The sequence below is a fragment of the Eriocheir sinensis genome, chromosome 5, assembly GCF_024679095.1.
Source record: "Eriocheir sinensis breed Jianghai 21 chromosome 5, ASM2467909v1, whole genome shotgun sequence".
NCBI classification, from domain to species: Eukaryota; Metazoa; Arthropoda; class Malacostraca; order Decapoda; family Varunidae; genus Eriocheir; species Eriocheir sinensis.
Window position 1 is genome coordinate 20,873,615 of NC_066513.1, and position 15,925 is coordinate 20,889,539.

At 45.6% G+C, this 15,925-nt stretch overlaps 1 protein-coding gene across 1 annotated transcript in view; it reads left to right on the plus strand.

Moving 5' to 3' along the window:
• Positions 1 to 15,925, plus strand: part of LOC126983024 (nephrin-like) — a 196,096-nt gene that overhangs the window by 152,755 nt on the left and 27,416 nt on the right. Inside the window, exons 6-7 of the mRNA XM_050835448.1 lie at positions 9,631 to 9,945; positions 14,286 to 14,437. Coding sequence (XP_050691405.1) covers positions 9,631 to 9,945; positions 14,286 to 14,437 — 467 coding nt within the window. The remainder of the gene's footprint in view (positions 1 to 9,630; positions 9,946 to 14,285; positions 14,438 to 15,925) is intronic.

The window sequence follows — 15,925 nt, forward strand, 5'->3', positions numbered from 1 at the left end:
GGGGAAGGTACTGGGGATCTTTGGAAGGACTGAAGACTTGAAAAAGGTATTGGTGAATTTAGGAACGATGGAGGCACTATGGGAAGGTACTGGGGATCTTTGGAAGGACTGAAGACTTGAAAAAGGTATTGGTGAATTTAGGAACGATGGAGGCGCTAGGGGAAGGTACTTGGGAGCTTGGGAATGATTGGGAAACTGATAAAAGGTGCTGGGGAGTTAAGGAAAGGTTCAGAGACTTAGGAATATGTTATGTCTTCCTTCCCTCCCTTTCTCCTTCTTACCTCTCCCTTCTTTCCTCTCTTCCTTCCTTTCCACCCATCCATTTCTTCCTCCCTCTCATCCTTCTTTATTACCTTCTTTCTCCCTTTCTTAGTCCCTTCCTTTCACTCTTCCTTCCCTTCCTTTTTCCCTCTCAACTCTTTCTCCCTTCATCTCTTCCCTCTTTCCACCCACATTCTTCCTCTCTCTTTTTTTTATCTATATATCTTCCCTTGTCTATAATCTTTACTGTTTACCTACCTTCCCTCTCTCTCCTTTTCTATGTCCCTTCCTCCTCCTTCCCCTTTTGTTTCCTTGCTACTGTCCCCTCCCAGCATACCTATGAGTACTTGGGAGGTGAAAGGATGTTGAGGAAGAAACTGGGCTTGGTAGGAAAGGAAGGTACTTGGGTGGTGGGGAAGGAAGGAACTGGGACTGGTGGGGAAGGAAGGAACTGGGGGTGATAGGGAAGGTGCTTGGGGCGGTGGGGAAGGAAGGCACTGGGGACTGGGGCCGGCCTTGCGTGCTTGCTCCCCCGGGGTTCAACAAGGGCGGGGAGGGACGCTGGGGCTGGAAATTTATTGCTGGTCTTGTTGGGTCTTGCTGGGATTTCCAAGCATCACGACCCCCTGGAAGCTGGAGGAGGAAGACGAAGGAGAAGGAAGAGGAGTGGAAAAAAAGAAGAAGAAGAAGAAGAAGAAAGAAAAAAAAAAGGAAAAAAAGATCATGGTGGTGGGGCTGAGTAGAAAAAAAAGAAGCAAGAAAGGAAACGGAGGAAAAGTTAAAGAAAAGAAAAAACAGCAAAAATACGGAGAACAAGAGGAAAAGAAAAAAAGAAAGCAACTAAAAAAAATGAAAGGCAAAACAAGGCAAAAGTAAAAAAAAACAAGACAAAAATAAAAAGAAGTAGAAAAGAAAAAAAGATGAAAGGAAGGAGGTCGAGGAAGGTGCATCAAGCCGGCAGCAGGAATGATGCAAAACACCAATACATAACTTTACATCGAGAGAGAGAGAGAGAGAGAGAGAGAGAGAGAGAGAGAGAGAGAGAGAGAGAGAGAGAGAGAGAGAGAGAGAGAGAGAGAGAGAGAGAGAGAGAGAGAGAGAGAGATGAAGCACCGCCACAAAAACTCACCTGTGCCGTGTTTATGCTGCCGTCCTTCACCTGTGCTGCAAATGACCCCGAAAAGGATTGGACACAAGCGTTGCCCCGGTGCATGCATTATCAGGTTTATGCTTCAAATCACCATTCCCGTCCCTCCCTCCCTCCCTTCCTTCACCCCTTCCTTTCCTCCCTTTCTCTCTCTCTTCCTCTCTTCCTTTCCAACCACCTCTTTCTTCCTCCTCTTCCTCCTCACTTCATTTCGCTCTTCCTTTCCTCCCTTTCTCCTTTCTTTCTTCCCCATTATCCCTTCCTTTTTTTCCTTCCCTTCCTTCCCTCCCTCGTTCCTTCCTTTCGCTTGTCCTTCCATTTCTCTCCGTTTCTCTCGCTTCATGTCTTCCTCTCTGCTCCCTTCCTTCCTTCCCTCCTTCATCCCTTTCTTTCGCTTTTCTTCTCTCCTTTTATCTCTCTCTTTATTTATTTCTTCCTTTCTCGCTTCCTTCTATCTTCCTTCCTCCCTCTTCTCCTTCATCCTTTCAGTTAGCTATGTTTCCCTCCCGTCCTCCTGCTTTTTTATCTCCCTTCATCTCTTTCTCCCTTTTCACCCACGTTCTTCCTCCCTCTCTCCCTTATCTCTTTTCCCCTCCGTCCATAGTGTTTACTTTGGCCTTCCCTCTCCCTTCCTCCCTCTGTACCATTGTTTGCCCACTCCTCTCTCCTAACAATTCTATCTGCCTTCCTACCTTCTCCCTCCCTCCCTACCCCACTTCCTACCTACCTGTGACTTACCTGCCCTACTACCTGGCTACCTGTCTGCCTTCCTACATGCCTGCATAATCGTCGACCCATCTACCTACCCGCTTATCACTATCTTCTTTCCTATCTACTTATATGCTTCTTTTACTTCCATCATCACACTTTTTTCTTTAATGTCCTGATATGTTTTCGTGTTTTCAGCCTCTGCTTTTTATCATTTGTTTTTTTTTCTATTTTTTTACTTATTTTTTCTTTGCTTTCCCTTTTTTTCATTCGTTTCTCCCTCCTTCATTTTCTCCCCACCCTCCTTTCCCTTCTTTCACTCTTCTTTCATCCTCCCCCATCCTCTTTCACCTTCTCCCACCCTTCGTCACATCCTCCCTCCTCCCCACCCTCCTTCCCCTTCTTCCACTTTTCTTTCATCCTCCCCCATCCGCTTTCACCTTCTCCCACCCTTCGTCACATCCTCCTTCCTCCCCATCCTCCTTCCCCTTCTTCTCCCCTTCGTAAATTCCCCTCCCTTCTCTCCATCATCTCTTCACCCTCCTTCCCTTCCCTTCCTCCCTCCTCCCCACCCTCCTTCCCCTGCCCCCACCCCTCTCACCTTCCACCATCCTTCCCCTTCTCCCACCCCCCGTCACTGCCTCCCTCCTCCCTCACCCTCCTCCACCCTGTCCTTCCGTCCCCTTCCGTGTCGAACGTCAAAAGTTCCTCAAGTGCCTCCATTATGTATCAGGATAAGCAGCATTTCCTCAGTATTTCGGTTCCCTCTCGTGCGTTTATGGATCGGCACTCGCTCGCTCACGGCCAAATGCACTTCCTTACTTAACGCGAGCGGTCTATGCCACTTCGGAATTCTTCTTCAAGTGCACTGTGCATTCCCGGAAGAGTAAATATTGTAGAAATAATTGATGTTTAAAAATATGGTAAATCTATACCTCGCAAATAAATCTTAAGTAAAGGAAATATGCAGTTGGAATCCGTTATCAAATGAAAATGTGATAACCAGATGCAGTAAATCATAGTAAATAGATTGCAAGTAAAGAGGAAGGTAAGGCTACAACAGATTTGCAGAAAAACAAAAAAAACTTTAAAAAACTAAGCAAAGAAAATATATACACATTTAAACCCGTAACTAGATAAAAATGTGGAAAAAAATAGACGCGATAAACTAAAATGAATAAAAAAAACAAATAAAAAGGAAGGTAAGACGATAATAAATAACCATAAAAAAGAAAAAATACCATAGAAAAAAGGGAAAGTGAACATAAATAAGAAAAATGAAAGTCAAACAAGATATCTAATAAGAAATAACTACCACCACCACTACCACCACCACCACCACCACCACCAGTACTCGCAAACCCCATTAGATGAAGACGAAGTACCAGCCGTAGTCGTAGCAGAAGGAGAATACGTCGAAACAGAGACAGAAACCACACCGCCAGCAGAAGAGGAGGAGCGGCGGAGAGCTGTCCATCCCCCCTTATTGCCTCTTCTTATATTCCACCTCCATCATCCGCCCGCCTTGAATTTATCGCCCAATTCACCTCGCCATTCGTATTACTTTATTCATATTCATTGGGCATCATCGCCTCGCCCCTGTAGTGGATGAGTTAGAGGCGATGGCGAGGGACGGTAATGCCGACAAACGCAGCGAACTCACATAAACGGAGACTTATCACCCAACTTCGTGGTGGTGGTGGCGGTGGTGGTGGTGGTGGCGGTGGCTGGGGTTTGCGTGCATGTATATTGTTACGTGAGGCGCCTTTCGAAAATTGAAGCCGTAAAGAGTAGGTTGGCGAGTGTGTGTGTGTGTGTGTGTTCCAGTACATTCAGGTCTTGTCTTCTTTTTTTTTCTTAGTGGTTTATTTTTAGGGGTTTTTCTGTTCTTTCTGTGTGTGGGGTGAAGGGAGGTTGAGTGTGTGTGTGTGTGTGTGTGTGTGTGTGTGTGTGTGTGTGTGTGTGTGTGTGTGTGTGTGTGTGTGTGTGTGTTCCAGTACATTCAGGTCTTGTCTTCTTTTTTTTTCTTAGTGGTTTATTTTTAGGGGGGGTTTTTTCGTTCGTTCTTTCTGTGTGTGTGGGGGTGAAGGGAGTGGTTGAGTGTGTGTGTGTGTGTGTGTGTGTGTGTGTGTGTGTGTGTGTGTGTGTGTGTGTGTGTGTGTGTGTGTGTGTGTGTGTGTAAGCCTCACTTTATATTCCTCTATTCATTCTCTCGTTTTTTACTCCGTCAGACTCTTCCTAATTTTTCTCCTCCATTCTCTCGTGCACCCTTCCCTTTGTCCCTTCCTTCAGCAACTGTGTCTAATTATGCAGTTCATTTCCCCGACAAAGGACGGCGGAAAAGCCATGCACACCGCTCAAACATTAACACACACTCCACCTGCAGCGAAACCCGGACACAGACTGCAACCTAGCATTGTACATACGAGAGAAACAATGCTACCTCTCAAACATTAACACAATCCTCCTGCCGGGAAAAGTGGGCACCAAAATCCACCTCAGTCAACGTAGCACATGAGAGCATTCCACCTTTCAAGTATTAACACATTCAGCAAGGACACGCCGCTATGAAATCTTACTTAGCGTTGCACATGGGGGAGATTTTCAACGTCCAAGCGGTAAGACATATTTCCCGTGTCTCCCGTAGCACCTGTGTGGCTTCATCGCCCTTGTATTTAACACGAGAGGGAGAGAGTTCATTATGCAGAACGTGTGACTTAGCGCTGTAGTTCGTGCGAGTTAAGTGTTGGCCAGCGTGTAATTTTAGGGTTTATGATGTGAGTGTTTATGAATGTAGGTGCGTAAGTTTGGGTTGGAGAGAGAGAGAGAGAGAGAGAGAGAGAGAGAGAGAGAGAGAGAGAGAGAGAGAGAGAGAGAGAGAGAGAGAGAGAGAGAGAGAGAGAGAGAGAGAGAGAGAGAGAGAGAGAGAGAGAGAGAGAGAGAGAGGATAAAAAGAAAAACCTTAAGTGAAGGAAGGAAGGAAGGAAGGAAGAAAAAGAAAGACTGAATGAAAGATAAAGAAAGAAAAGGAGGAAGGATGAAAGGAAGGAAGGAAGGATGGAAGAAAGAGAGAAGGAAAGGATAAAAGAAAGACAGAAAGAATAGACAAAAATGAAAATTACAAAAAAAAAGGAAAACAGAATCGCGCGGGAAAGTAATAACAAATGATAACACAACAAGAAACATCTGACCTACCTAGCGCCGAGTTCCACAGTCCAAGAGAGATCAAAGCCTTGCCAGAGATATATAAACAACAACGTCCAACCGGTAACCCAAGAAACTGAAGTGAAGGTCGAGAACTGGCACCTTTGACGTCAGCGAAGTGTGAGACGCAACACCGACAACAATCAACACCTCAATATCAAAACCAGAAGAAAAAGATATATTAACAACAGCGAAATATAAGAAACAAAACCAATGACTTACAACGCAACAGTATCAAAAGAAGCAAAAAGAAAATGATGGTAGCAACACAGCGAAATATAAAACACAGCAACACAGCAGTATCAAAAAACACCAATAAGAGAAGATGGTAGCAACACGGAGAAATATAAGAAGCAACACAAAGAACTAGCCACAACGCAACAGTATTAAAAACAACAATAAAAAGACAAGCAACACTAAAATAGACTGGGAAATACGACAGATAACGCCAATGATTTCAGCGAATACATGCGTTACAACACCGGCGAATTATAAGATGCAACACAAATCACACACAACACATACCGTATCAAAACCAGGAATAAAAACATAGTAACAACATAAAGAGAATACGAGAAACGACGCCAAAGAAATGAGCGAATACAAACTTCACACCAAATAACATGAAAACGCTAAATATGAAGACCGCATCAACGCACTAGTATACAGCAGCGGTTGAAGTAATAGCCATACACACACTTGTCATGGTAGTAGTAAGAGGTTGAATAGTAAGTTACGTATGTCAGTGGTAATAGGGACAGCAATAAGGAGGAGAGGAGCCTTGAACCCGCCCTCTTGACTCCTCGAAGTGTTTATATCAAGGCAGGCGTTGATGAAAGGTCTGAATACGTGAAGAGGGTCTGATTATAAGCCTAAGGAGGAGGAGGGGAGGAAGAGGATGAGAAAGAGAAGAAGGAGGAAGAACAAGAACAATAAGGAAAAGATAATGAACAAGAAAAAGAATACGAGGAAAGTGAAGAAATTGAAAAACAAGAACAATAAGAAAAGATAATGAACAAGGAGAAGAACAAGAAGAAAAATAAAATTAGGAAAGTAAAAAAAAGAACACGAAAAGAAAATTAAGAAGAAAAGAAGAAAAATAAAGTGCAGAAAACGAAGAACAACAAAAAAGAAAAAAGAATAAGAGGAGGAGGAGGAGGAGGCGGAAGAGGAGGAAGATCACCAAACTAGGTCGAGAACGATGGAGAAGAAAAAGAAGAAAATGGCTACAAGGAAATGGCCATCATACGTCTCTGCTTTATATATTTAGTTATTTTTATGTATTATCCGACCATACATGTCAACATTTTTTTCTTCCTTTTTGCATATGGCGGCCTTGCTCGTTGGACGCTTCCCCTTCATCTATCAAGGAACTCCCCTTTTATGAGCCCTGTCCACGGAAAAAATGGGACTCGAAAAAAAATAAAAATCACATCCTGAAGAAAAAAGTCGTTTGAAGAAAAAATGAGAAGCTTTTTTTTCACTAGAGGGAGTTGTCTTCACCCACCCACCCACCCACCCACCCACCCTCCTCCTCCTCCTCCTCGGAATGATAGACGAGCCTCCTCCGCCTCCAAGGTTCCTTCTCCCACTTGTCTTCGTTGATGGTCTTGTTGCGTTTGTTTCCCGCGGGGCGACGGCGTAGTCTGACCCCCCCCCCTCACCCTCACCCCCCTCACCCCCTACCCAATCCCACCACTCCACCCGAACCCAAACCCCCTTCCTTCCTTCAGATGTAACGGAAGAGGCTTATGGTAGTGGTAGTAGTGGTGGTGGTGGTAGTAATGGTAGTCGAAATTGCGTTTTATATACTCGTGTTTCCGTCCCCCACCTTCTTCTCTTTCCTCCACTTTATTTCCTCCACTAAGAACAACCGACCGTCATCATGCTCTCTCTCTCTCTCTCTCTCTCTCTCTCTCTCTCTCTCTCTCTCTCCATCACCTCTCTAAGCCATAATCCTCTGTTTTTAGCTTCATTATTTACGTGTTTCCTTCGCCGTTGCATTGTGGGAGAAAAAGCTGTGTCAGGAGCCCCGGCGTGCCTAATATCCTCGTGAAGGGGGCAGCGACCCCTCCCGTCCTTGCGACCCCCCGGCACTACCTCACAATTACCTGCAAAATATAGGAGGGGAAGGGGTCCGGGGCTCCATTTTTTCCGCTCCCTAATGTGGCTTGATTTTGCTTCTGAGCAGGAGGGGAGGAAGAGTGGGAGGGAGTGCAGGGGTGGGGCAGGGGACGAGTGAGTTTCTTTGTAAAGGGCACGGCAGGGGGCAGGGTTAGGGCGATGTGGCAGAGGAGAAGGGAAAGGAAAGGAAAAGGCAGAGAGAAAGGAGAGACAGCAGGCAGAGGAGAAGGGAATAGCAGGGGCAGATGCAGGGTGCGTGGCAGGGAATGTGTAGGGTGATAGGAGAAGGGGAGAAGGAAGTAGTATGGGGATGTGCAGGGGGGCGTAGTATAAAGTATTTAAAGTGATATGGGAAGGGGAGAAGGGGATAGCAAAGGACAGATGCAGGGAGTGTGGCAGGGAAGGTGTGAGGTAGTGGGAGAAGGGGAGAGCAGGGGAATGTACAGGGGGATGGTGGGAGAAGGGGAGTAAGCGATGACAGGGGACCAGGGAATGGGTATCAGTGCAGAAATTAGCTGTTACACAAGAAGTTATGAATATTGGCACTCACACAGAGCCTCGCCACGCACAGCACTTCCTTGTTATATTCGTTCACCCGTGTAGCCGCGTCCACGTGAGCTCACATATTTTTTTGCAGAACTCGACGAAGCGAAATAAAAACCAAAAGTATCCTCTCATCAAGGTGCGCGAGGTGGTAATATGATCCTGCTTGCTATAACATAACGTGTGAGGTCGTAAACAGCTCCTCTTATATATAGTTATGTTGTTAAATAATTGAGGATATTCCCAGAAGCCGGAGCCATTATTTTTTTTAACCTCATCAGACCTGGGAGGGGGTTTCTTCCCTCTTTTTCCTCGCTTCCCCATCGCGGAGTAAGTGAGTGGCTCCCAGCGGCGGGACAGCCTTAACCCTTTCATTACGGACGGGGCCAGAGCGGTAGACGAGTTTTGCACGCCACATACAGAAATTCTACTTTATACCAAACCTTTTTTTTTTTATCGGGAGCCATTACCATATATTCACGAACTTTAATGCCACGTACACTTTTCTCATTTCCGTGTGCTTTTTATATCTAGAAATGGCTGTCTGTCTGTCCTATACGTTGCCTATTTATAAACTTCCCTGTGGTAAGACTGGACAAAGGCACTGCAACTTTCCCTTCATTTCTTCATATCTCTGTTTTCCTTGGCCTCCGCAGACAGGTGACCTTGGAACTCTCCCCTCCGCCCTGTCATGTGTCTCTCCCTCAGCTTTACAGGGGACAGGCACATCATGGTAAATTTAGTCTTTTCACCCTGTTTTTGTTCGCCCGCGTATCCCGCTGAGCGTCGAGGTCAGGTGTGGTGACCTCTGAGCCTCCCACTTGCCCTTGACGTGTTTACCTGCAGGTGTTTAGGTCAGGTGCAATAGTTTCTTTTTTAGGTATATGTACACAACTACGTCAACTTTTATCAACTATCTACTTTCTGTTTTCTGTTGTGTGTCAAGGGAATATCGATGTTTGCCGTTCCCCAGACCTTTGAAATATGCTCTCCTTTCAGGTTTACTATAAAAAAAAAAAATACACAACTACTGTCATATGCAGTCACTGTCTTCATCTTATTTTCCACTCTGTATCAAGTGGATCTCGAGGCTCGCCATATCCCTGTCGCTTACTCGTATAATTTAAGATACAATTCTGCCTATCAGCTATACTCTATCTTATAGTCCTGAAGCTGGCACGTGGTGACCTGGAACCCACAATTTCCCGTCGTCCTTAAAAATGATTTCCTCGTAGGTGTAGAAAAAACATGTTATTATCCTTCAACTTCGTCCCACGTCCCTCTAGGCTCAAGCTGACAGCGTGTGGCCTTGAACCTTTAATACCCGTCATCCTCAACACTCGCTCTGTAGGGTACACCTGTTTTCACAAACATGCAGGCAACATGACATTGTTCCATCTGTGTACCCTCGCCCTTTTATCCTCTAGCCTTCCATCCTCAGACCTGCACGTTATTACCCAGAAGCTTTAATTATTATCATCTTCAACGCAACCTCTCCCCGTGCATAGCCTTTGATAGTCTTAGAAAAGCTAGTAATCCTCCCTCAATTGGAGCGACAACCTTCACTCTTCAGCCAGAAGTTGACAATTGGTGACTTTGAACCTTCAATTTCCATCGTCTCTAACACATGCTCTCCCCCACAGTGCCGCCGCAGCAGCTGACGGTGTACACGGAACAGGGGGTGGAGGCCCGCAGTTTGGTGGGGCCCTTCACGGAGGGGGAGACTCTGCGCCTCACCTGCCGGGCCGTGGGAGGCTCGCCGCCCCCCTCCGTCATCTGGTTGGAGGGGGACGCCTACCTGGACCTGGTGGCGGAGGTGCGCACGTCGGACCTCGTCGCCAACAGACTCGAGGTTCCGTCGCTCACACGAAGGGACCTGCGCCGGACGCTGACCTGCCGCGCCGCCAACTCCAACCTGACGGCGCCCCTGGTCAACAGCGTCACCCTGGATATGATCTGTGAGTGGAGGGAGGGAGGGGCTGTGGGCTATGCTGGGTTCAATGGTTGGTCGGGAGAGATATGTCCTATTTAGATTTGTTTTGATGGAGTTTTGCGTTCTTCTCTTCGTTTTCTTCGGTTTTCTTCTTTGTTCTGTTTCATCGGTACTTCGTTTTTTAAGTTTTAATGCGGTGTTCTTTCTTTTGTTCGTTCGTTTTCTTGCTATTTTCCACATTTTTTTTTTTTTGGAGCGTCTTTTTTCTTTATTACATGCTTTTGGACATACTGTAAAGATAGAAAACTCAAAGCAATAATCATATGATCATTTTATTCTTTCCTCACTCCACAAAACGGACAGAATGATTTGCGTAGAACTTTGTTAATCTTTTCACGTCCCTTGACATTTTGGAATTGTCACTGAAAACGTAAAATCCACAACCTGTCACGGGGTTCAAAGGTGTGCTTTAATAGTACAAACTCTACTGAAATAGCGTGAGAAAAAAGGTCAAAAAATGTGATCGCAAAGGAATGAGGACTAATTCATTTCATCTTTAAATGTCATCCTAAAAGCTTGGACAATTTGCATCACGAATCCCTTCCTAATGTCATTCTTGCCGCAAGGCTTTTTTTTTTTTTTTTTTTTTTTTTTTTTTTTACCAGTCGATATACTTTTTTTCTCGCCATCAGGTATTTCTCGCCCATCCGGGAAGGCAACTTTTTTTTCTTGCTGATGGAAGAATTTATTCAGATCTTTAAGTAGTGTTCGAATAAGTTGGTAAATAAGGAATAACACTCATTTTTTAATCAATAATTTAATATATCTTCATTTTGATGCCCCAAGATAAGACAATCGTAGTTTCCATTTATCTTATTATCCTCTAACATATATTTTCCATGTGTGTTGATTCTCAATGTCCAAGGAACGCTGATCTATACCGTAAATCTGTTGCAGTCAGCGTCTTCCTTATTACCAACACAAATGAAACCAACCATCAGTTCTAAAAATATATTCATGAATGCATTTCGGTTTTCTTCCTTATTTTTATATCTTGTTCATTTATCTTTAGTTTTATTAATTTATAGACTAGCTACGTGGGCACTGGAGGTTGGCCCCGCCGTTGGTCGTGCGGCCAGGCATTTTTATAGCAAAGCCGAACCGCACTCATTGTTTTAATCCCGTTCTTTCCCTTCACACACACACACACACACACACACACACACACACACACACATACACACACACACACACACACACACACACACACACACACACACACTCTTCCACCCCTCCCTTCCTCGGGCCCAACCCCCCCAACCCCACCCCCGCGCCGTTTAGTCGAGCGTGTGCCGTGCATTAGCGAAATTATGGGCACGTCTGCCTTCACCGGGACACTCCAGTTGCCGCGGGGAGAGGCCGAGAGGACCGGGCGAGGCGGGGAGAGGGCGGGAGGGAGTGAGAGCAAGCTGGAGTCCCCGGGCACTCCCACCTAAGTTACGACGCTTATATTACTAAATTACAGGCGTGAGGACTCATTCATTTACCGCCTCAATTACTCTTCGACCCGCGGGGATGTGACATACCTCGAGTCTTATCATCCCGTGCGCCACCACCACCACCACCATCACTTCTACAAGACTGTCACCACTACCATCACCACCATTACAACCAGTCCTACCACCATGCACCGTTGCCATATTGTCGTACTCAGACCATAGTATTTACCGGTTTCTGACGCCTAACTATTGCCAAGAAACATCAGGAATTAACTATTTTAACGATAATTATAAGTGAATCTCCTTATTGGGGTCCACGAGACAGTTTTTGGGTCGGAAGTCGGTAAATATAACACATGTATACATAGTGGAAGACTCGTTTGTTCGTTCGTTCGTGCGTGCGTGCTCCTCTCCCACCTGCCCTCCCCGGTAACATATCACGACCTTCACCATTATCATCATCCGTTCCAGTTTCTCATTTTTTGTGTGAATGTTTTATTTCATGCAGGTACGGAGAGAGAGAGAGAGAGAGAGAGAGAGAGAGAGAGAGAGAGAGAGAGAGAGAGAGAGAGAGAGAGAGAGAGAGAGAGAGAGAGAGAGAGAGAGAGAGAGAGAGAGAGAGAGAGAGAGAGGTGCATGAACAGGTGTAGGCGTTTCGTTCTTAATTGATTGTCTGATTGATTGCTACTCGTGCCATAAAGTATAGTGAGATACATTAAACTCAAATCACAGCAAATCAAATACAGTAATAACTAAAAAGTAACGAAGCTGAAAATATAGCAGTAAAGGAATGTAAATGATTCAAATACACTCTGTATACTGTCCCGCGTGGATCATACATCACAGCCAGGCGTCTTTATCACTTGACAATCGATGGACAGGGAAGTAGGCACTCTTTACCTTTCCTCATCCTTCTTCCTCTCATCCTCACCATCATCATCCGCGTCCTCGTCCTCGTAATCTCGTGAAATTTTTGAGAGACCAACACACGATTCACGGCCGGCGCGGGTGAGCTGATATTTTGCACGAGTTCCCGAATTTTGAGAGTACAATGCACGTCCCGAATAAGCGATGTGACGGCGCCCTTTGTCTCAACTCCCGTCTACTGTGTTTGCCCTCAGGTGTTCTTCGTATTCGCGTACTCTGCCCCGGCTGATGGATGGGCAAACTATCTGAGGTAGGTGTGGGAGTAGGTGATCATTCATGGGCGTTGCTGCGGTGGGCGTGAGAGAGTTAGGTGGGTGAGATATACGCTGGTGCAAGTGGTATGAGGTAGTGGTGAGCAGTGGTGGTGGGTAAGTGATATGTACGATGCTGCAGGTGATGATGTGTGAGGTAGGTAGTGGATAAGTGATACGGAATGGGCTTCTACCTGCGTGAATTCCCTTTGATGATCGTCGGTACATCTCTCCCCTAGCGTCGGTTTGAGTGGCAGACCGAAACCGATGGAAATTGACCTCTCTGCTGGCCACTTACTTCCATTTTCTTTTATAGCGGTAGTGCTTAGCTGGGGGGGTTTGTGTATTTATTTTTTTTCCTTTGAGATGCTTCCTTTACTGTAAAAAAAAAAAGACACGCTATTACCCCACCCGAAATTGACCTCTCATTTGGCCTCTCGTTCTGTTTTCTGTTGTTGGAGTGATTTCTAGCGAGCCTTTTTGTTACTGTTTTTCGTTTCTTGTCCTTGAGCTGCCTCCCGATTTGTATATAAAAAAGCTGGCAATATGAAAGGAAATATCGAGTCTAGCCCCAATACTTACAATCATCTATCTTGAAATTCTATAGTATACCCCTTTGACACCTGCGTCCCACTCTTTACCCCTTAGCCGACACCCTACACAAAGATACACCAGAAGCAGATCACAAGGAGCCAGGCCGCCTACACTTGGTAACTCCTCAGAACGGGTTATTCACCAACTTTCTCCCCACCCATAAATCCATCTAACTTCCGTGTAAAATTTTCAGTCGCATTTGCATCCACTACATATCTGCTTAATTTGTTTCATTCATTCCCTGCCAGATTCGATAGCCAGTTTTTACCTATCTCCCTCCTGACTTTGAATTTATCCAGTATATACACCCATTGCTACGTACCTCAACATTTTATTTTTTCAGTTTGAGTACTTTATGAAAATCGCCCTTAGGAAACCCTTTAACCATTTCCATTTTCTTTTTCAATTAAATCACCAAGTAGTTGACAACACCTTTACCATCCCCAACTTCTCCTTTCAGCAGGATTAAAATAGCCACAGCTACACCACATAATCCATTTAAAAGACAAAAGACAATCGAGACTCGTACTTTTATCAATCTTTTTCCTTCATCTCAATCACCACATAGTTTACATCACTTTTGCCTTCCCCAACCTCGCCTTTCAACATGATTAAAATAGCCACAGCTACACCACATAATCCATTTAAAAGACAAAAGACAATCGAGACTCGTACTTTCATCAAGCTTTTTCTTTCATCTCAATCAGTTTACATCACTCTTACCTTCCCCAACCTCGCCTTCCAGAGCCACAGCCACACACAACAGTCCATTTAAAAGACATGCGAGGCTCGTGGTATCATTAGTCTTTTTCTTGCATCTACATCACCTCACAAACTACAGTACCTTTACCTTCCCTAACCTCGCCTTCCAGAGCCACAGCCACACACAACAGTCCATTTAAAAGACATGCGAGGCTCGTGGTATCGAAACTCCAAGATGTCAGGACTTGATCCCGCCACCTTTCTTGGACTCTAAACTTTATTCCTCCCCCAAACTTCCCTCTCTGGCCCCGGCATCTCCTGGGAGCCTCGAGATGGAAGAGCCACGTCTCGGTGCGTTTTGCTGACATGCCACTCGCCTTCTGCACACACAGTCTCGCCGCTCTGGGTCCGCCTCCTGAGCAGCCGTGACCCCCTCAGCGCCGGCCGGGTCTACCAGGTGGTGTGTCAGGCGGCCGGCGCTCGACCCTCGGCCACCATCACCTGGCGACTCGGCTCCACCAGGCTCAACACACACACAGACAAGGTAAGTTTCTGCGTGCCTAAGAGCGTGTGCCTGTCCTAGTTATGTGGTGTCGTGTGATTGTGGTGGCGATTGTGGTGTAGGGATTGTAGGACCGCGCACACACACACGCACATGCACGCACCCCCGCCACACACACACTCAAACGTTTGGCCAAGAAATAATGGGTCTTTTAATGAACGATAAAATTGAGAATGAGCAAAAACGAAAGAAGGATAGACGCTGATACCTGTAAATGACGTCAGTTCGGGACAGTTCTCATCGTAATTCATGTGCCGGGGCAGGATGTATGTTACCGCCTGAATACCTGCAAATGTGCGTGGCCCAGATGTATGGTGTCAGGTAATTTAGGAGGTGATTGTGGCGCGGGCAATGTAGGAGTGCCAGAAACAGGGTCATATTACACACACACACACACACACACACACACACACACACACACACACACACTCAGCATACTATTTCTCCAGTTATATTTATGATTTGAAATACCTTGCGGATACAATATTATCCATTTTTCTCCTTCCTTTCCTTTCTTCCTCTTTTCCTCTCTCCTTCGCCATGACAGTCTTCCTTCCCTTCACTCTCCTCATGATGGTAAGCAAGCTGCAATCCTTTACTCTCCCCTTTATCGCCGCCATCACTCCCTTATTCCTCAAAGTACTTCTCCTTCCCTCGCTTCCTCCCTTTGACCTCCTTTCCTGCTCACCTCTCACTTTTCCTGCACTCTCGCTTTTCACATGTATCTCTTTCTTCCTCCCTTTATCCTCCTTACATCTCTCTTTCTCCTCTTACTACTTCTGCACCCTAGCTTTTCATGTCCTTCCCTTGCTTCCTAAATTTGATCTCCCTTCCTGCTTACCTCTCTCACCTCTCACTCATGCTGCATCCTCGCTTTTCACATCTAACACTAATCCTTCCCCCCTTTAAACTCCCTTCCTGCTTACTTCTCTCTCCTGCTACCCCTTTCTTTCCTCCCTATTACCATCCCTTCCTGCTTTACTCTCACTCCTCGCTTTTCACATCTAACACTAATCCTTCCCCCCTTTAAACACCCTTCCTGCTTACTTCTCTCTCCTGCTACCCCTTTCTTTCCTCCCTATTACCATCCCTTCCTGCTTACCTCTCACTCCTCGCTTTTCACATCTAACACTAATCCTTCTACTTCTCACTCACACTGCAACAGATTCTCATTCCCCTCAGCTAATAACAAACCACACACATCAGGCACCAGACAGTAATCACACCCTAGGCTTGACACTCACGCCTACACCTGTCGCCACGCCCCCCAAATACTCTGTTCTGATTTACTCCCAGGTGAAGATGTATTTACCTCACCTGAGAAACTTGGTGGCAGGGACGAGAGTTGATTATGTATTTGTAGTTTTAGCTGGTGATTTTTTTTCTCTCTCTTTTTCTCCTTATTTATTATTCAGCATCGGGTGACGGGATAGTTTTACGTTAGATTGATTGTGAAAACGGATTGTGAGC